The sequence below is a fragment of the Colobus angolensis genome, unplaced genomic scaffold (genome assembly GCF_000951035.1).
Source record: "Colobus angolensis palliatus isolate OR3802 unplaced genomic scaffold, Cang.pa_1.0 Scaffold472, whole genome shotgun sequence".
Lineage (NCBI taxonomy): Eukaryota > Metazoa > Chordata > Mammalia > Primates > Cercopithecidae > Colobus > Colobus angolensis.
Genome location: NW_012118177.1, coordinates 1,401,384 through 1,422,189, shown reverse-complemented (window position 1 = coordinate 1,422,189; position 20,806 = coordinate 1,401,384). Strand labels below are relative to the sequence as shown.

General features: G+C 44.6%; 1 protein-coding gene across 5 annotated transcripts in view; it reads left to right on the top strand.

Annotated features, from left to right (window-relative positions):
• Positions 1-16,400: 16,400 nt before the first annotated feature.
• TSC22D3 (TSC22 domain family, member 3) overlaps positions 16,401-20,806 on the top strand; it is a 64,038-nt gene continuing 59,632 nt past the window's right edge. Inside the window, exons 1-2 of one of the 5 annotated variants that reach the window (XM_011958728.1) lie at positions 16,401-16,717; positions 18,201-18,626. In XM_011958728.1, coding sequence (XP_011814118.1) covers positions 18,307-18,626 — 320 coding nt within the window. In that variant the 5' untranslated portion in view covers positions 16,401-16,717; positions 18,201-18,306. Of the gene's footprint in view, positions 16,718-17,742; positions 18,627-20,806 lie in introns of those variants that run through there. The other 4 variants (XM_011958729.1, XM_011958725.1, XM_011958727.1 and 1 more) reach the window with 4 other exon arrangements.

The following is a 20,806-nucleotide window of genomic DNA, read 5'->3' as shown; positions in this document are numbered from 1 at the left end:
TGAGCTGAAAAAAAGAGGGACGTCAGAAGGAGGAAAACAGAAGTATAAATCTGTGAATATTTAACATATTTGTGTTCAGATACAAGAACACTTCAGCTCCTGACCATAAGGATCATGTCAAGGCACACTAAAAATAGACAGCTCCGGTCTCCAAAACATGGTCATAAAATCCAACTTGTCAAGTCTTCCTGAAAAGGAAGTTGTGCTGTCCTTGGTTGACTTAGATCTTATATACCTAATCTATTACCAAAGAGCACTTTTAATAACCCCATGCTCTTGGAAAATATGGCATAAAACAGTTAAATGGATCAAATTTGCACAGAGAATGAGCACTAACAATTCTGATTAAGGACTAAACATCAGATAAATCACATATAATCAATGTTAAAGCACAAGTACAGTTTGGACATACTCTTTCTTAATTTGCAATTCAAGTCCATAACATGGAATCAATATATTGTATTGTTGGGTTACACAAAGGGTCCCTATATACCATCAAATATACAAGTAACACTATAAAAATGAAAACTCTCTGGTATCATAAATTTGACCTAAATTAAGATTAGATTTTATTAGCAATAATTCCACTTGTTCAACAGGTAAAAATTCTTTTTTCTCTTTTACTAAAATTTGCTATAGCATTCAGAGGCATTAAACGTGATTTAGTTGGTTTTAGCTACGCTTTTCAATAATAGGCATTAGGTCTCCCTATTTCTATTCTGCTTTGCAGTGGTTCCCAAATTTTAGCATGAAAGAAATACCGCAAAACAAGATTAAAATACAGATTCTTACAGCCCACTCTTAAGATATTCTGATTCAGTAGACTTGGAGAGGGACCGAAGAATTAACATTTTAACCTACACCCCTCAGTGATCCAGATGCAAATAGTCCAAGGATCACACTTTGAGAAACTCTGCTAAGGAAGTGCATTCCTTTAACAAACATTTACTAAGCACTCTACTTGCCAGACACTGTGACAGGTGCTATAAGTACAACAGTGAAAAGACACAGTGAAAATACAATTTTCAGAAATCACTGTGTCCCCAGCACCTACATGAACAATGCCTTGTACACCATAGACACACAATAAATATTTGTTAACGAGTGGATGAACGAATGAGCTCATAATTGAGTGATGAAGGCAGACAAGTAAACAAGAAAATACCATATGGTGTAATGAATACTATTTTAGAGGTACTCATGGAGGAAGGGGAGAAGGGAGTTAACATTTACTGGGGATCTACTTTGTGACAGGCACTGTGCTCACTTGCCACTACAACACCCAGGAGAAGCAATTACCTCAGTCTGGGGACAACAGAGAAGGCTTCTAGAGAAGGGACTGCATGCACTGATTCTCAAAGGACAAGGAAGGTATGTGTATGTGTGTGTTGTGGGGTCAGGGTTGTAGGAGTTTAGGGAATGAACCAGGCAGAGGGAACATGTGCAAGGGCAGAACACAAAGAAAAAATAAAAGCCCAGAACACTGAAAAAGAAGATTAAATAAAACTAGATGTAAACAACAGTGCTGTGCAATTCAAAGCAATGAAAATGGGAGTCCCTATTTAGATGTCATTTGAAGAAAAGTAGGAAGCCCACTGGCCAAAAATCATCTTCCTGACAGCCTGTCAAGGATGTCTGAAAGTATACCACTGGAAACTCATTTCTTTAAGTCATTGACAAATTGCCCCGTTAAAAAACAAATATCTCTCCTAGACTTCATTTCCTTTTTTTTTTTGATCTGGTTACTAGATAAGCTATCAGAGAATGTGATAGCTATAGTGGATTTCATTTCATCCAGGCATTGGACAAAGTTTCCCATAATTCCCTTGTAGATGAGATGGCAAAATATAAGCTGGATGCTTCGGGCATTTGTTGAGATGAGCCTATAACTAGTTGAACAACTATAGCCAAAGAAGAGAACAAATGGTTTGGTGTCAGACTGGAAGGAAAGTTCTAGTAGAGAGCCAAAAGACCCTATTATTGGCCATGTCTTGTTTGGCTCATTTATAACCTGGCTCACTACAAACAAGAGCTTTTAAAATGGTCAGAGCAGTCCGAAGACAATGGGCTGCCTTGAGCTAGGCACCCAGTAGTCAAGCAGTGGAAATGCCCCTTTGAATCAATGCAGTGTTATGAATCAAGCATGAGTTTTGAAGTCAAAAGACCTTGGTTCAAATCTCAACTTCACCATTTACTAGCAATATCACCCAATCACTCAGCTACTTGGAAGGCTGAAGTGGGAGGATCTAGAGCCCAGGAGATCGAGGCTGAAGTGAGCCATAATTGTGCCAGTGCACTCCAACCTGGGTGACAGAGTGAGACTCTGTCTCAGAAAATAAAAAAAAAAGTATAAATGTAAAATATTACTTTTAACCTCAACACATGGCAAAAGGACAGATTGATGGATATTGGGAAAGATAACTGACTTTGGAGCTTTGTTTTATAATTTGAGGCATCCCCTACTTTATTCCTCTCTTCACTTGTTTCTCCATTCATTCAATAAACATTTATAGAGCACTATGTTAAATTCTGGGGAAACAATAAAAACTAAGATGCAGCCCCTTCCCTTAGGTAGCTCACAATCTGGGGAGACGGACAACTTCACATATAAATTGCAATGCAGTGTAATTATTCTAATCACAGGAGCACACAGTAGGCCCAGAGGTAGCACAAAGAAGGGAGTACAAAACTACAGAGAAGAATGAGGAGGGGGAAACAACTTTCTAAAGGACCTGATTCCTGAGCTTTTTTAACAAAAAATTTACATAGTATTTACTTTTTTGAATAGTGAATTCAGATTTGTGTTACAAAATACAGAATGTACAAATAGGTGGAAAAAGTAAGTCTTCTTCCCACTCCTGTGCCCCAGTCACCCAATCATTGTCACTAGTTTCTTGTGTATCTACCCAGACATACTGAGTCCAATTTTGAAAGCTGAATGAAGATTTGACTGGAAGACCAAGGGGTCATTCTAGGCAGAGAGAACAGTGTGTATGAAGGCATGAAGGCATGGTGGGGGGTATTCAGTCTGACATTATTTGGGCAAAGAAAATAAGGAAAAGATGATAGGAGATAAGATTGGAAGGGTAGACAAGGCCAGATTGTGAGGGGCCTTGTAAGCCTTGTGGAGCAGCATGGACTGTACCAGTAAGCAGTGAGAACCATGATAGGGCTTCAAGCAGAGGAGTGATGTGATCTGATTTGCATTAGAGAAAATGCATTCTATCACAATGTGAAGGATAGGCTAAGGGGGAGTAGGCCAAGAAGCAGGAAGACCAGTTAAGGAGCTATTTGAATAGCTAAAAAAATGAAAAGATGATGGAAAGCCTGGACTAATAATACGCTGTAGTAACATAAAGGAAAGACATATCAGATAGATACTTAGAAGATAGACTGAACAGGTCTTGGTGACTGGTTGAATGAGAAATTTAGAATGACTACCAAGCTTTCAGCACTGTGTAGATAGAGGTCAACTGTGTAGATAGAGGTCTGAGTCACCATGGTGTCAGTGGGCAGATAGAGGAGTGTCCGGAGCCATAAGGCCCAGAGTTAGCTGACCTCTGTTGCTTGATCTCCGCAAAGCGGAGACAAAATGGCACATTTCCGGGTTCTTTATTATAAATTGTTCCTGCGCCCGCGCCTAAACCTTTCCCGCGCGGGCCTAAACCCTTCCCGCGCGCGCCAAACCCTTCCCGCGCGCGCCAAACTCTTCCCGCGCGCGCCAAACCTTCCCGCGCGCGCCAAACCTTCCCGCGCGCGCCAACCTTTCCCGCGCACGCGCAAACATTTTTCCTCGCCCAGGAAGATATGCGGCCTACGGCGCAGGCGCAATCCCGCGCCCAGGAAAATTACAAACCCATGGCGCATGCGCAATTGTAATGTGGGAAGACCGGCCCCCGTCACCGCGCTGGCCCAACCTCTTCCTCTGCCAGCCTATATAAGGCATCGCACCACCATTATTAAACGAGACTTGATCAGGCTATTTGTCTTGTCTCCATTTCTTGTGTTTTCTTGTCTCCTCCATTCCCACTCCCCCTTCCAGGGCCCGTTCGACTGTCCCGCGGGTCGGGACAGAGGAGGAAGGGCAGATTAGAGTAGAAAAGAGGCATTTGGAACATACTGAGTTTGGTCTTGAGGTACCTGTAGGATGTGCCATATTATACCTGTCAAGTATCAACTAGTATACAGGTTTGGAGCTCTCAAGAGAGGTCTGGGACTACAGACACATATTTGGGGCTCAATAGTATGGTAGATAAAACCATGGGTATTGATGAGATGATCTAGGGGAAAGGTGAGGAGTGAAAAAACCTGGGAAAGACTGGCATTTAAGGGGTGGCAGACGAAGAGTCCACAAAAGAGCATAAGGAGTAATCAGAGAGGACTGAGAACAGCCAGAAGATGTGTAACATCACCAAAGCCAAGGAGTAGACACTTTCAAGAGATTCATGAGGACAGAAGTAGGGTGAGAGCAATCAATTATGTTAAATACATCAGAGAGAGGTCCAGTAAAATAAAGACTTAACATTGTTCATTAGATTTGGCAATTAGGATGCCATTGGTTTACTTAACAAGAGAAATAACAGAGGTGTTCTGGGAACAGAAAAGCCATAGTGGGGGCTGAGTTTTTAACAGGAGGTGAGGCAATGGAGAGTGTCTATACTTTAGAAAAGATTCCATAACAATAAAAGAAGAGAAATAGGACAAATGCCAGTTGGGGATAGAGGTGAAGGAAAATTTGTTTGTTTCCTTTTTTAGGAGTGAAAGTTGATCATGTCTGAAGGTTGATGGGAAGCAGTCAGTAAGCAGAGAAGGAGTTGTTGAAGATACAGATGAGAGGAGGGATAACTGATGAAGTAAGTCCTCAAGGAGGTGAGAAAGAATGGGCTCCAAAGCACACGTAGAGAAATTAGCTGTGAACTGGAGAAGCTATGTCTATTTCTGCAAGACCAAAAAAAAAAAAAAAAAGAGAGAGAGAGGTTAGGACATGTAAGGACACAACTATGTGGCAGGGTGGGGTGAGGGCAGGAAAATGGGTGTTAGCATCCAATGACCTAGATTTTCATAATGGAATGAGAGGTGAGATCATCTGCTGAGAATAAAGTGGATCATTGAAAATGGTTGGTGAAGCAGAGTGGAGGTAAAATGATTGAAAGGATTAAGCTTATAAATGGGTCATCTATGAGGACATTAAGATCACTCAGGATGGTGGCTAGAGTTGGGGTGGAAAGGAAGACTATCAGTGAGGAGGTGAAGTCCTCAATAAGTGAGAGTACTAAAGTACAGCAGATGACAGTAGGAAGGATTGGAAGAGGGTGACTGTACCATCTCCAGGCCCCATGGGGTAAGAAAGAACAGAGAACCTCTACCACTGAAAACGGAGGTTTCTAGTAGATGTTAGGTAACTGACCCAAAGTAGGTACTCAATAGATGTGAAGAAGTGAGTTACTCTTTCTTAAGCTAGTATGATCATAAAATTGCATCAGACCATCACAAGAAGTGGCAGTCCCAATGTACTCCATGCTGGTCAAACTACACAGCGAGCAGTATGTTCCATTTCGAGGTACCGTATTTTAAAGTGAACATTTATAAATCATAGTGCATCTAATGTTTATTGAATGAATGAAGGGTCAAGAAGTAACTGAGGACTGATTAGAAATTGGGGATGTTTAGTCTAGCAAAGAGATGGTTAAATGAGGATATGACAAATGTCATGAAACATTGAAAGTGCTATTTCTGCTTCATATGATAAAAGTAAGATTAACGGATAGAAGTTAAAAACAGATTACAATTCTTTTTTTCGCAGAGTTTTAAATTCATCCAGTGATAGAATGTGAACTTACCTAATCTATTCATGTGGAGGCTGCATGAACACCTACCTGCTGAAGGTGTTAGAAGGGTCACCCCCAAGGTTAACCTCCCCAAAGGTTAAATAGAAGATAGAAAAACAATCCAGTTGCCAGGGACCACAGATCATCAAGTTGATCTGTAAACACTGTGAGAGAATATTTCCTACCTAAAAAGTAGAGCTTGGTTGGAGTGGAAAGCTTTCCTTGACTCTTGCTATTGGGGAAAATTAGTCAGAGAGTCTAAAAATAGAAGAAAAACATGAAGAATGGCTCAAAATGATCAGTCAAAATCCTAAGAGGACGGAGGAGAGGAGGTGGCAAAATAAAGTAAATAATCTTCCAGGAAACAAATTTCACTGGGCTTTTGGAGTTGGCAGGACTCTGCAAAGAATCTTTTCAATGATTGCCTTAAACTAATGCTGGGATTGTTTCAACTATGTGAAAGAAACAAGGATCTGGACTCTTTAAAAAGCCAGGCTGCTTCCTGCCCCAGATGAAGGCAATAGCTCTGAGAAAGGAAATTAGAAAGTGCTGGGACAGTAGTGTTACTACATGCCTTACCTTTATAAGACTGTTCCTAATGGGAGAGAGAGCTGAGAGCCGTTGTTGAGGAGTGGAACCCTGTGGCCAAATACCTACTTTGTGCCAAGAGAAACTCATGTTTGATTGAGACTGCTTAGTGCTCAGAGTGACAGAAGATGTTTATATGTATTTAACACCTGTATTGAGTAGTTAAACATAAACATGTCATGGGGGTGAGAGATGAGAAATTACTTAATGGGTACAATCTATACTGTTTGGGTGACGGTTACATTAAAAGCCCAGACTTCACCACTCTGCAATATATCCATGTACCAAAACTGCACTTGAACCCCTTAAATTTGTACAAATAAATAAATAAATAAACATAAGCTGAAACAGACTGGCAGAACTAAAGTGGAGACAATGCCCTGAGACAGCCTACAGGAGAAAAGAGGATAATAAGTGACTGTTTAGTGTAGAAGCTGATCTGGATTAAATTAGGAAGCAGGTGTTAATGGATGCTTGAATGTTTTTGTTCATCATTTGCACTATATGGTCTTACTGTTCAAAGTGTTGTCCATGGACCAGCAGGAGCAGCACACCTGGGAGCTTTTTAGAAATGCAGGATCTCAGGCCCCTCCCTAGACCTGCCAAATAATGATCTGCATTTTAATGAGTTTTGGGTGCTTTGAGTGCACCGTACAGTTTGAGAAACATTGACATATGTGGCTCCTTAGTTGAACTTTTGCCTAACAAAATTCTCTGTCCCTTCCTCCTTCCTTCTCTACCTCGTACCACCTCTTCTAGTTTCCCAATCTTTGTTCTTGTGATCTGGCAAATAACTGTAATCATGGCTCATAGCCCCAAAAGTGGTATTCCCGATATACCCAGATAAAGAAAAGAAAAGAAAAGAAATGAGTCATCAGATATATATTGTAAAGCACAGATTTGGGCAGTAGGAAACCATTGACTTGGCCTCTAATTGTGCTGTCTGTGTAACTTTTGTCAAGTTAATTGACCTTTCCGAGCCTCAGTCTGTAAAATAAGGGTCTTTATAGTACTTGCCTCATAGTGTCATTGTGAGAATGAAATGAAATGAGGGGAAGGTATGTAAACTGCCTAGCACAGGGCCTGACACAGTAAGTGCTCAGTATATGGTAGTCATTATTATTGAAAGCCATAAGTTTTGAAGTAAACTTAGAACTATGTTATGATTCCACAGACTTTCAAAGTCCCCATGAGTCTTTCTGGAGAGCCTCCAGAAAGCCCTGTGTACCTCATCCAATTCAGCTTTCTTGACTCCGGTGCCAGTAGCCAAGCAAAAGTATTTCTTATTCCCTTGGATTGTCTTCTTGTTTTTGCTGAATTACCAAGATTTCTTACTTTTTCATTGCAAATGGCCCACATTTTTAGTACATTAAAGCTAAAAAAATCTTTTGTGAGCTGGCCTGGAAATGTAGTTCAATTTATAACAATTTTTTTCTCCTATGGAAAAATGCACGTCACCTTCCAAACAATTGACTTGAGAGTGAACTTTGAGAGTTCAGCCTGTCTGTAAGTTGGAGGCTCCCTGTATGTCAATATATGGAGTGGTCACAAAGGCTAGGTAAACCAAGTCCAGAATTCCAGAGGTGGCTGAAAGACAAATGAGAATGCTACCAGGAGTGGAAAGTAGGGCAAATGGATCAATCTGAGTGCACAGTATCAAGATTTAGAAAGCTAATACAGGAAGGGAGATATACCTCTGGAAGGATATTAAAAAATAGCCACAATGACAACACAAACCATTTTTTTTTTACTGTATTAGGTCAGGGGCCCCTAATTGGTAGCTTGGGATCTGCAAACAATATCAAGGCCTTGCAAGCTAACTCTCCAACATGATCGCCCTTCTCCTGCCCTGCTCTCTGCAGTTTGCCTGGATTCTCAGCTCAGAGAGGAAGACAGTAAGCAGTATCTCCCCAATCCTCTTCACTCCCACACCCTGACAGCCAGCCCCCAGATTCAGTCAACTTCCTTCTACCCTTAATTTCCCTCTTCCCAGGGCGACCAAGGCATCAGGAATATACAACACAGTTTTTACAAAAAGGATGAGGACTCCTGTATTGGGTACAATGAGATGACTGGTGAAAACAGGGCCCCCAGGATGGAGAGGGCTGGAAAGACAGTAACATAGGACCGTGAAAAAGCAAAGTACTTTTGTGTCTTCTCCCTGAAGTCATTAGCAAGAAAACCAATTGCATCTGGGGGAACTCTGGGTTAACATGGCAGCAAGATAACACAGTCTGATACCCACCATCCAGGAATGCCCATTAAAATATCCATGAAGCTCTGCAACAAAAAACTAAAACTTGCACTAGCTACAGAAACTAGGGGAAAAGGGACTGTTGATTGCTAATGGAGAAGGAATTTCTGCTAGCTGTTGTGGGGAGATGGGGTTGAACTGAGGAACATATTTACAACCTACGTACACTCTACCCTCCTATCCAGAACAGCAAAAGTGCAAAACAAAGTTGGGGAAAGCTTTTGATTCACTTCTACCAACTGTCCTTAGATTGGAAATACAGAGGCTGATCAGAAAACCAATATCATCCCTTTACTATGTAGAAAATATTTTCAGAGGCAATAGCAGCTCTGTTCCACTTCTTCTACCATCAGTTCCTCTATTTTATTTTATTTCTTTTCTTTATTTCCTCTTTCTGTTTTGTTTTGTTTTTGTTTGTTTGTTTGTTTTTGAGACAAGGTCTCGCTCTGTGGCCCAGGCTGGAGTGCAGTGGCACAGTCACAGCTCACTGCAGCCTCAACCTCCCAGGCTCAAACAATCTTCCCACCTCAGCCTCCTGAGTAGCTGAAACCACAGGTGCATGCCACCACACCTGGCTAATTTTTTTTTTTTTTTGTAGAGAGGGGGTTTTGCCATGTTGCCCAGGCTGGTCTTGAACTCCTGAGCTTAAGTGATCCACCGGCCTCAGCTTTCCGAAGTGTTGGAATTACAGGCATGAGCCACCACATCCGCCCAGCTCCTCTATTTTCTATATGCTTTGTGGAGACCACAACTTGAGAACACCACGTGGCTGGTGATGGTGGTAGCGGTGGTTGGGGCCAGAGACTGTTATCAGGAAAAGTTCTGAACATAAGCATGCTTGCAGACATTACATCTGAAAAAATGTTATGTGTAACATGTAATTTCATATTACATATATAAACATGTAATATGTAATTTCGTGTAATATGAAATAATGTAACGTATAAATTGCAGAGCTGAATGACCCAAAAGATCAGAGATGGAAGATTCCATCTATCTTAGTCCAGTCAAACCTAAAAATAACGATAGCAGCAACAATAACACTATCAACTGCCACCATTTGCTGGGCAATTATATGCCAGACACTATACTAAGTACTTTACATGCCATGCATTATCTTATGTATTCCTCATAGTAAACATAACTTGCCATTCATGTTTGTTTGAAAAGGTCAGGTAACAATAATGATGTCTACCACATATTGAGCTGTGACTATGTGGTAGGTACTAAGTGTTATAAATCCACCATCTCATTAGATGAATGCCTACTAGGCACTAAAAATGGGCTTGGATAAGCACTTTGTCCTTCTCAATTCATCCTTCAAGCCATCATCTCCTCTAGGAAGCCTTCCTTTACCCTTCCAATCTGTGTTTGGTATGCCCACTCTTTGTTCCTTCCATCACCATTCTGTGCTTCATTCCATGACAATTCTTTTCATATATACTGTGATTGTCTCTTTACTTGCCTGTGCTCCCACCCTGGACAAACACACACACACACACACACACACACACACACACACACACACACCCCAGACTGTGAGCTCCAGAAGAAAACACTGTAGATATTAGGATGTAATAATATATGGCCTCCGTGAAACAGTTCTACAAAGACAGGTTGATGTATATATTAATTAGCTTGATTGTGGTAATCATTTCACAATGTATATCAAAACATCATGGAGTACACCTTAAATATATACAATTCTTGGCCAGGTGCAGTGGTTCACGTCTGTAATCCCAGCACTTTGGGAGGCCGAGGCAGATCACTTGAAGTCAGGAGTTCAAGACCAGCCTGGCCAACATGGTGAAACCCTGTCTCTACTAAAAATACAAAAACTAGCTGGGCATGGTGGCACATGCCTGTAATTCCAGCTACTCGGGAGGCTGAGGCAGGAGAATCACCTGAACCTGGGAGGCAGAAGTTGCAGTGAGCCGAGATCACGCCACTGCATTCCGACCTTGGTGACAGAGTGAGACTCCCTCTAAATTAAAAAAAAAAAAAGGCACGTGCCACCATGCCAGACTAATTTTTATATTTGTAGTAGAGACAGGGTTTCACCCTGTTGGCCAGGCTTGTCTTGATCTCACTGCCTCGGCCTCCCAAAGTGCTAGAATTACAGGAGTGAGCCACTGTGTCTGGCCCCCAAGGACAGCTTTTCAGTTTCCCTCAGTTCCCCATCTTCATATTTTATTTCCCCTTGGTTAATCAGATATTTATTAGGTATCTACCATGCCCAAGCACTGTGCTAAGAAAGCTTGTAGAAACAACCTAAGTGTCCATTGATGGATAAAAATGAATTTTTATCCAATCAATTTCCAAACTAATTTCTAATTTTTTTCTAAAAAATTCAATTTCTAAATATAGAAATGGTGGTGTGTATATACACACACACACACGTATGTGTGTGCATATGTGTATATGAGTATATATGTATATGAGTATATATTCATATTATGTTTATATATGTGTGTATATTATGTGTATATATGTGTATGTGTGTATATATATAATAAAATATTATTTAGCCTTAGAAGGAAATCCTGCCATTTGTAATAACATAAATGATCCTGGAGGATATTTTGCTAAGTGAAATAAACCAAACACAGAAAGAAAAATGCTACATGATCTCACTTATATGTGGAATCTAAAAAAACTGAATTCATCAAAGCAGAGAGTAGATGGTGGTTACCAGGGGTAGGGTGGGGAACACATGGGGAGATGCTGGTCAAAGGGTTCAAAGCTTCAGTTATATAGGATGAATAAGTTCTAGAGATATCATGTACAGCATGGGGAATATAGTTAACAATACCTTATTGTTTACTTGAAATTTGCTAACAGCGTAGATCTCACTGCACACACACGCACACACACACAAAGTTAACTATGTGAAGAGATGGATATGTTAGCTTGACTGTAGTCTATGTGTGTATATATGTGTGGCGATATACCTATATTCATGTCTATATCTATATCTATATCTATATCCAGTCATGATGTACACCTTAAATATATACAATTTCGATTAAAATGTAAAATAAAAACAAAAACTCTGTGGTTGAGAACATTAAAGCTCCCAAACCTGGCTACCTTTAAGAATCATCTGGGGACCTTTTAAAAATACAGATCCTTGCTGGGCGCAGTGGCTCACACCTGTAATCGCAGCACTTTGGGAAGCCGAGGTGGGCAATTCACCTCAGGTCAGGAGTTTGAGACCAGCCTGGCCAACATGGTAGAACCCCGTCTCTACTAAAAATACCAAAATTAGACAGAGCAAGACTCCGCTTCAAAGAAAAAAAATACATAGATGTATATATGTATGTATATATATGTATGTATATATGTGTGTATATATGTATGTATATACATGTGTGTATGTGTGTGTGTGTATTTATATATATATATAGAGAGAGAGAGAGACAGAGAGACGGAGAGATAGAACGATAGATGGATCCCAGGCTGGGCGTAGTGGCTCACGCCTGTAATCCCATCACCTTGGAGGCGGAGGCAGGCGGATTCCTTGAGCTCGGGAGTTCAAAACCTGCCTGAGCAACATGGCAAAGCCCCATCTCTACAAAAATAAAAAATAAAAAATAAATTAGCCAGGCGTGGTGGTACTCACCTGTAGTCCCAGCTACTCGGGACACTGAGATGAGAGGATCGCTTGAACCCGGGAGGCGGAGGTAGCAGTGAGGAGAGATCGTACACTTGTAGTCCCAGCTACTCAGAAGGCTGAGGAGGGAGGACCCCTTGAGGCAGGGAGGCCGAGGCTGCAGTGAGCCGAGATCATGCCACTGCACCCCAGACTGGGCTGCAGAGCCAAACCCTGTCAAAAAAAAAAAAAAAAAAAGCTGGCCTTTGTGGCTCATGCCTGTAATCCCAGCACTATGGGAAGCCCAAGGCAGGCAGATTACTTGAGCCAGGAGTTTGAGACCAGCCTGGGCAAAATGGCGAGACCCTGTCTCTACAAAAAATTAGCTGGGCGTGGTAGCACACGCCTGTAGTCCCAGCTACTCAGAAGGCTGAGGTGGGAGGACCCCTGGAGCCCAGGAGGTAGAGACTGCAGTGAGCTGAGATTGCACCACTGCACTCCAGCTCTGGGCGACAGAGGAAGACACTGTTTCAGTAATTATAATAATAATAAGGCGGGGCTTGGTGGCTCCTGTAATCCCAGAACTTCGGGAAGCCAAGGCGGGTGGATCTTAAGCTCAGGAGTTCAAGACCAGCCTGGGCAACATGGAGCAACCCCGTCTCTGCTAAAAATACAAAAATGAGTCCTACGTGGTGGCGTGTGCCTGTAATCCCAGCTACTCGGGACGCTGAAGCACAAGAATCGCTCGAACTCAGGAGGCAGAGGTTGCAGTGAGCCGAGATTGTGCCATTGCACTCCAGCCTTGGTGACCAAGCGAGATTCTGTCTTTAAAAAAAAAAAAAAAAAAAAAGTGAACTTCCCAGGTGATTCTAATTCTAATGTAGCCATCCTGGTGCAGATCCAAGGCCTGAAGTTTGGGTGGGGCTTAAGTGACACTGACTCAGGGTCAAGTCCCATCTCTGTCCCTTGCCAGCTGTGTAACCTTAGAAAACAATTCCATGTCTCTGAGAGCCATGAAAACAATGTTGCCTCACAGGCCTGTGATGATGAATCAGTAGAAAATGGCTATAAAGCCTTTAGCACAGGGCTTGGCATATAGTAAAGGCTCATTCATCTAATATTGTTATTAATATTATAAGGAGGTTGGTCTAGAACTCTTCTCCCAGGCTAGAGTGCAGTGGAGCAATAACGGCTCACTGCAGCCTCGACCTACCCGGGCTCGGGTGATCCTCCCTGCGTAGCTGGGACTACAGATGCATGCCAGTATGCCCAGGGAACTTTCATACTTTTTGTAGAGATAGTGTTTTGCTGTGTGGCCCAGGCTGGTCTTGAAATCCTGGCCTCAAGGGATCTGCCCACCCCGGCCTCTCAAAGTGCTGGGATTACAGGCATGGGCCACTGCACCCGGCCTTAGAACACGGACCCTTAAAAATTCAGGGGAGGCTGGGCGTGTTGGCTCACACCTGTAATCCCAGCACTTTGGGAGGCCGAGACGGGTGGATCACGAGGTCAGGAGATCGAGACCATCCTGGCTAATATGGTGAAACCCCCGTCTCTACTAAAAATACAAAAAAAATAGCCAGTCGTGGTGGCAGGCACCGGTAGTCACAGCTACTTGGGAGGCTGAGGCAGGAGAATGGCATGAACCTGGGAGGCGGAGCTTGCAGTGAGCTGAGATCCAGCCACTGCACTCCAGCCTGGGTGACAGAGCGAGACTTGGTCTCAAAAAAAAAAAAAAAAAAAAAAATCAGGGGATAGGCTGGGCACCGTGGCTCACACCTGTAATCCCAGCACTTTAGGAGGCCGAGGCTGTTGGACCATCTAGGTCAGGGGTTCAAAACCAGCCTGGCCAATGTGGCGAAACCCCATCTCTACTAAAAATACAAAATTAGCCCGGTGTGGTGGTGGCGTATGCCTGTAATCCAAGCTACTTGGGAGGCTAAGGCAGGAGAATTGCTTGAACCTGGGAGGCGGAGGTTGCAGTGAGTCAAAATCACACCATTGCCTGGCCTGGGCAACAAAAGCAAGACTCCTTCTAAAAAAATAAATAAACAAATATTCAGGGGATAAATTAACTCAGATGGGAAAATATTACATCTTTGTTTTCACTAGTCTCTAACTGAAATTTAGATTTCCTTCAACTACAAATGCAGAGAACAGATCACGATAGTGTTAGCAGTACCTGTGACTTTGTCCCCAATAGAAATCACAATTTTATGTCACATTACTGCTACTACAGGTATCTTTAAATATGTTTACAATTATCATTACTTTCAAGTTGCCATGGTTATGAGAGTTGCTTCTATATCTTCTTATTTATTACATTAATAACAAGCACTTCTATAACTATACCAGCTTCCATGTCTTACATTTTATTCTCCAGTAACACTGAACTGTTTTGTAATCCACACCCAGATATCAGCATACACACTGTTCTCAGCCCCAAGCCTCTCTTCATTAGTCTCTCTACCTAGATTGCCCTTCTCTTCTGCCAGAGCTAACCCTTCCTCCACACCCTCACAAGACATGCCACCCCCCATTCCCCTCACACACACCAGGCCTCCATCACCACTTAGTATTTGTACTGTTTTTGTCTGTCTACATCTCTTTCTCCAGCCAGACCATGAAGTTTTTGGGAGCTTGGACTGTTTTGTTTACCTGTGAATCCCCGCTTACACTATACCCGGCACAGGACAAGCGCACAGTGACTGTTGAATGAGTTCATCTGAGAAAGAGATGCCCCTTATACCCTCTTTCTGCTCCACCCAGAAAGCTACCAGCTCTATCTGGAAGTGGTCCCCCACCCCCCGCTTTCTGAGTTTATGCAAGAACGTCTTGCTGCTTGGAGTCTCTCCATCCAGCACAATATATGTCAGCAAAGCAAGGCTTCACAGAAAGGAGCCAAGGTGGCCCTGCCCAGTCAGCCTTCCCCAGAGGAGGTATGCAATATATCAGTACAAGCTGGACTTGTATGCAAATACATACCAGCTCCTGAACTCTATCTCTGAACTATCTAGTTTTTTATATCTCAATTATATTTACTCTTGATCAACCTGGATACAGTATGGAAAGCTGTACTGAATTATTAACAATACTGCTTGAGAGCAAGGACTACAACAAGGGAAATGTCAAGGGGACAGACTCTTGAGTTTAATGGTGCCAAATGCCAAGAAGGAAATACTTCTACCAGGGCCTCATCCCAAGGTTATGCACAAAGATAAGAGGACTCAGGCAAATATAGAAATAAAAGTCCCGCAGTTCACGAAACACAACTTAAATAAACATTTATGGATCTAATATATTTTGTTATAACGTTTAACATGAAATAATTATAAACAAGAGGAAAAACATAAACACTGTAATTAAAAAAAAATTTAGTAGACTATAAGTATACACAATGCAGATGAAATTTCATATTCTACTACCTCCTCTGGCTTTTACCCAAGAACATAAAAAAAAAAAGTGAAGAAGAAAAAGGGAAATTAATACATCTAAAGGGTTTGCTTTTGAGAGGAGAAATAGAGACTCCTCAGCAGTCTGTTAGAACAAAAGGACCATACTCTCAGTTTTGCAGGTATGGTCAGTGACCCCCAGCACCTCTTTCACCTCTGACCTTGGGATCCTGTCAAAAGCGAGAGGTACAGCCTTTTTCTGACTTTCTGGCTGCTACAGCATAGAGACCACAACCCCACCTCCATTTTCCCCAAATTGCAGGGCACATATAGGACCCACGGGGCCTTGGGAATAAGAGTTACAGTAGTTGGCCACTCTTTGCTCTTAATCACAGGGCTGATGTTTGTGGTATCTGGAGGAAGTTTCAAATCTATGGAAGTCCAATCTCCATAGATTTGGAGGGACTCAGGCCAAGTGAAGCTCCACTAGAAAAAAGGGCGGCTCTGGCCCTGATTGGTGTTCCTGCCTATTAGCTGGAGCTCTCTTAGTGTAGGAGCGTGTTCCTGCCTATTAGCTTGGCCACGGAGCTCTCATTGTAGGAGCTCCGCCTCCTACGCTTCTTCCCTGCTGTTCTTAGAACCAACGCACAGTGGGTTCCACCAGGAGGCGCCTCTGGTGCCTCTCCGAGCTTCTGTGACGCAGGCAGAGAACGTTCAATGTCTTGGGCAATAGATGGCAGTATATACTGCTCTATTTCAAAGGCCGGACTTGTGAATGAAGGAGCCGATGGGGGGTGGGGAGTACTGACTGAAATGTAAGTCAGTTTTATGTGAAAACTGAACATCATGAAAAGTTAATTTTTTCAGGCACTAATAATTATTTAATCCTATACATTTAAAGTATTCCAAGTCTCTGAGTCCTGAAACACCCTGGAAACCCACTTGCCCAGCCCGAACATCCCTCCATCTTACAGAGCTGGAGTACGCCCCTCAGGCCTGTGAACATGCAATCGCTACATCTATTGAAAGGGTAACGACAGACGGAGATCAACTAAGGTGGCAGGTGAGGTTCAGAAAACGAGAAGGAGAACAAATTTGAAGAAATAGGAGAAGGTAAGTGAAGTGAGGAAAAAGAGGGGTGCTGAAGTAAGAAATGAGGGGAAAATAAAATAAGGGAAATGGCGTGGGGGAAGAGAAAAAGAGGAAAGGGGAAATGGGGAAATAGAGAAAAAGGAGAAAAGAAACAAGGAAAGAAAGGTAAAAGAATGGAAATGGGGGGAAAGTAGAGGAAATGGTTAAAGAAAAAAAGAAAAGAGAAAAAATAAGGGAAATAGTGAAATGAGCGGGAGCAGAAGAGCAGAGAGAAGGAAGGGGAGGATTGAGGAGAGACGGCGAAGGGGCAGAGGGAAGCTGGGAAAGGGACTGCCTCTGAGGGGTTCAGGGAAGAGAGGACACAGAGAGCCGGGGAAAGGAGGTGACGATATCGTTAAGTAAGCAGAAAGAGAAACTGAGGAGAGTTTGAGCGTGCTTCTGTGAGTTTTGTTTACGGCATTTATTGGGTACTCCTGATGTGTGCCTGGCACTGTCTCTCTACAGAGGCAACCGCTCTCCTTACATGCCGCCCCCTCAAAAAAGCGGGGGGGGGGCACTGTTGGAGGGCGGCGATTTAAGGCTACAACACTTGGGGCTCTCGAGGGCGTCGTCTCTTCTGTAGGGGGACCCATTCGAGGTGAGACTAGAGACGTTTGCCCTCACACTGAGCTCGAGCCCCGTGAGACCAGGCCACTAGGGGGGCACGGCAGCCCGGGTGGGCTGCGTGCGTATTTCTGGCGGAGGATGCGCCATGAGCGCTGAAAGAGCCTGAACCGAAGCGTCCGGCTCGCCGAGAGAGTGAGAGCCCGGCCGGCTCCCAGGAGCGCGGGCGAGGGTGCGAGCGGCAGCGTGGGTGCCAGGGCACGAGGGTGCGGGGGGGCGGGGCGAGGGGTGGAGAGGCAGGATCCAGCCCGCTCGGGGCCCCCGCCAGCCCGCCGGAGAAGCGGCGGAGGAGCGTCCTCCGCCGGCCCCTCTAGGGTAATTTACATGCTGTCGTATCCCAGTGCTGACTCTCGTGTGTGCAGATCGCTCACTAGCTCACTCGCTCTCGGCTCCTGCTACCGCTCAGCCGTCACAGCCCAGGGGAGCCCGAGAACCGGAGAGCCTGCAAACCGAGGACGGAGGGAGCAAAGGAGGGAGGGAGCAAGGGCGCGCCCCGGCTCCCCCTCTGCCCTGCTGCCCGCCCTTCCTGCCTCCACAGGTCCGCCCCAATCCCCGCTCACACTTGGGAAACTTGGGACTGCGCTGGGGCCGCGTGTGGCACCTCAGGGGGGCGGCCCTGGCCTCAAGAAGAGGGGGAGGAGAAGGAGGAAGAGGAGGAAGTGAGCCCGAAGGATCCGCTCAGAGCTGTTTGTCCAGCTGTTTCTATTCGCACCCGGAGCAGTACAGCCAGAAGGGGGCCGAGCCGAGGGTGGCTGGCTTTAGGCACTAATTTCCAACTCTTTTCCTCACAGCTTGTCTTTTCCAGGCACCCTGGAGTCCCCTCAGGCCAGCCCGGCGGGCGCGCACCTGCCAGCCGCCCCTGACCTCGCAGGCCAGGCGACCTCCGAGCCTGAGAAAATGGCCCAGTCCAAGCTCGACTGCCGCTCACCTGTCGGCCTCGACTGCTGCAACTGCTGCCTGGACCTGGCCCACCGGAGCGGACTCCAGCGAGGCAACAGCGGGGAGAACAACAACCCGGGCAGCCCTACAGTGAGCAACTTTCGGCAGCTGCAGGAAAAGCTGGTCTTTGAGAACCTCAATACCGACAAGCTCAACAGCATAATGCGGCAGGATTCCCTAGAGCCGGTGCTGCGTGACCCCTGCTACCTGATCAACGAGGGCATCTGCAACCGCAACATCGACCAGACGATGCTCTCCATCCTGCTCTTCTTCCACAGGTGGGTGGCTCGGCACACGGCCGGAACTCAGTCCTTGCTCGCACCAGCCTCTGCTGCACCCTCACCTCTGACAAAAGGGGCAACTAGGAAGTTCACGAGGGGTACTGGGGAGGTCTGACTCACAGGCTGCAGTGATTGCACCTTGAGGTTGTCTGGAGTACCGTGGAGCTGAGGGGAGGCCTGGCAGGTGCAAGCCCTATTCTGAAAGGTGCCTGTAAAGGCTTTCTGATGGGGACGCTGGGGCCTAGAAGGTGGGCAGACACTAGATGGTTTGGAGGTAGCTGAAGTACCCCCTCCTCAAATGCATACATTTCCATAGCCCCTTTGGAGATTCTGCCATGGGGTCTTCTTGAGTTCCAAGTTCTACCCTTCTCCAAAGCCCATCTCTAAATTTGCAAACGCAGATTGAAACTGCAAGGGCTTTAAAATTACTGAGTGGCCCTGACTGACAGTGAGGGCAAGCAGAATGTCAAGACAAATTAAACTGTTGGTGGTGGGAGAGGGGGAGGGGAAAATTTTTAAAAATCAGAGACTTGTGAGAATTTCTTGAGCCTCTGGATGGGAGGGATTCGCTTTCTCCATGGATCACAGCCTTCAATTTCAAATGTAAGCTAAGCGCAACCCCAGAGAGCACCCTAGGACACCTTGAGTGCCTCAAGAACTATGTGTGGCAGGACGGCGGACGAATCCATGTCATTGCAAGCGTGTGTTGGAGTACCCGTCATGCTTTCTAGAAATCCTGCTGGGCAGGCAAGGGGAGGACAAGGGAGGGAAAAACACAATGGGAAGACCCAAGGCGGCTGCTGTCCTTCAGTTTGAGACACTCTGGCAAGAACTAGTCTCTGGGAGCAACTGAGGCAATTTAGAGGCAGGGCAGACAACATCAGGAAACCCAGCCATGGATTTAGTGTCCTTAGCGCCATCAGGATAGGGCACCAGCATGTGTGTGTGAGTGTATAAGGGAGGATTTATTCTTGCTCAACAACACAGGTTATGTAAAAGAAAGACATCGCTACTATGGGAGACCTGGGTTGTAGTACAAGTTATGACTTCACCTCTTTGTATGAGCCTGAGCAAGTCGCCTGACGGCTCTAGTCTCTCTAAGGTTCCTTTTAGCTCTGAGATTCTAGGTTGTAGGCAGGTGATGCGCCCAAAGTGATAAGAAATTCTGAGCACCTACAAAATATTTGGAATGCAAACAGGCTCAAATAGGAAATTTTTAAAGCAATCGAGAAAGACAGGCGCTATCCTCACTTAATGCTAAGAGCAGGTTTGCCTCCCTTGCCCCAAGACAAATCCACCGTCGCCTCCCCCTCAGCCCAGCCCCAGTGGTTCTGGGCAAGACAAGCAGGGCTGCTAACCTCGTTAGTGTTATTATAACAAGTCGTATTCCTCGGGAATTTTCGACACCATTGAAGCCCTTTCTCATCTATTATTTCACTTTAGGCATCAAATTATCTCATTGTCTAAATTAAACCAGGCTGATTTTTTTTTTTAAATAATAAAATAAAATAAACCAGGCTGCAGACAGAAAGGTTTTGAGGGAATCTTCATTTCTGGTGAAAGATTACTACAAGTGTATTCAGCCCACAGATGCTGAAATCCTGCGGATCGAAAGCCCTAACAGGCTCCTAAGGATCCCGCCTGTCTCTGTTGGAGAGTGGCAGCAGGGGAGGGATAGTAGAAAAACCTGGAAAGAGCGCTTGTAGCATTTGCATTTGTTCAACTGGGAGAGAAACTGCCACTCCAGGCTTTAGGGAAGTGTGAGAGGGGACGCTTCCTCTGGTTCTGGGCCTAGGAGGATCAAACCTGGGTGAGGGAAGTGTGAGGCTAAAAGCCTGAGATCAAAGTGTTTACTTGTGCCACACGTCGGGAGCATCCTGGTTGTTTGGGTTTCTGGAAAGGGAATACCTCCTTTGTCATCTACTCCACGAATACGAGTTTAGTGACCCTTGGTTTTTGGCAAAGCCTGGAAATGCTACAGGGTGGAGATGTAGAGGGGTGGCGTTATAGGTATTGGTTGAGGGAGAAGCACAAATTGTAGGAAAAATGTATGTGAGCACCCTGCCTCCTTCGATCAGAGCAACTCAGTCAGCGTTCAGAACCACTGAGGAGCTAACCAGTAAGCTCTCAGGCTTTGCTAAGGCTGGGGAGTAACAGGGTCCTGTGGTAACAGTCTT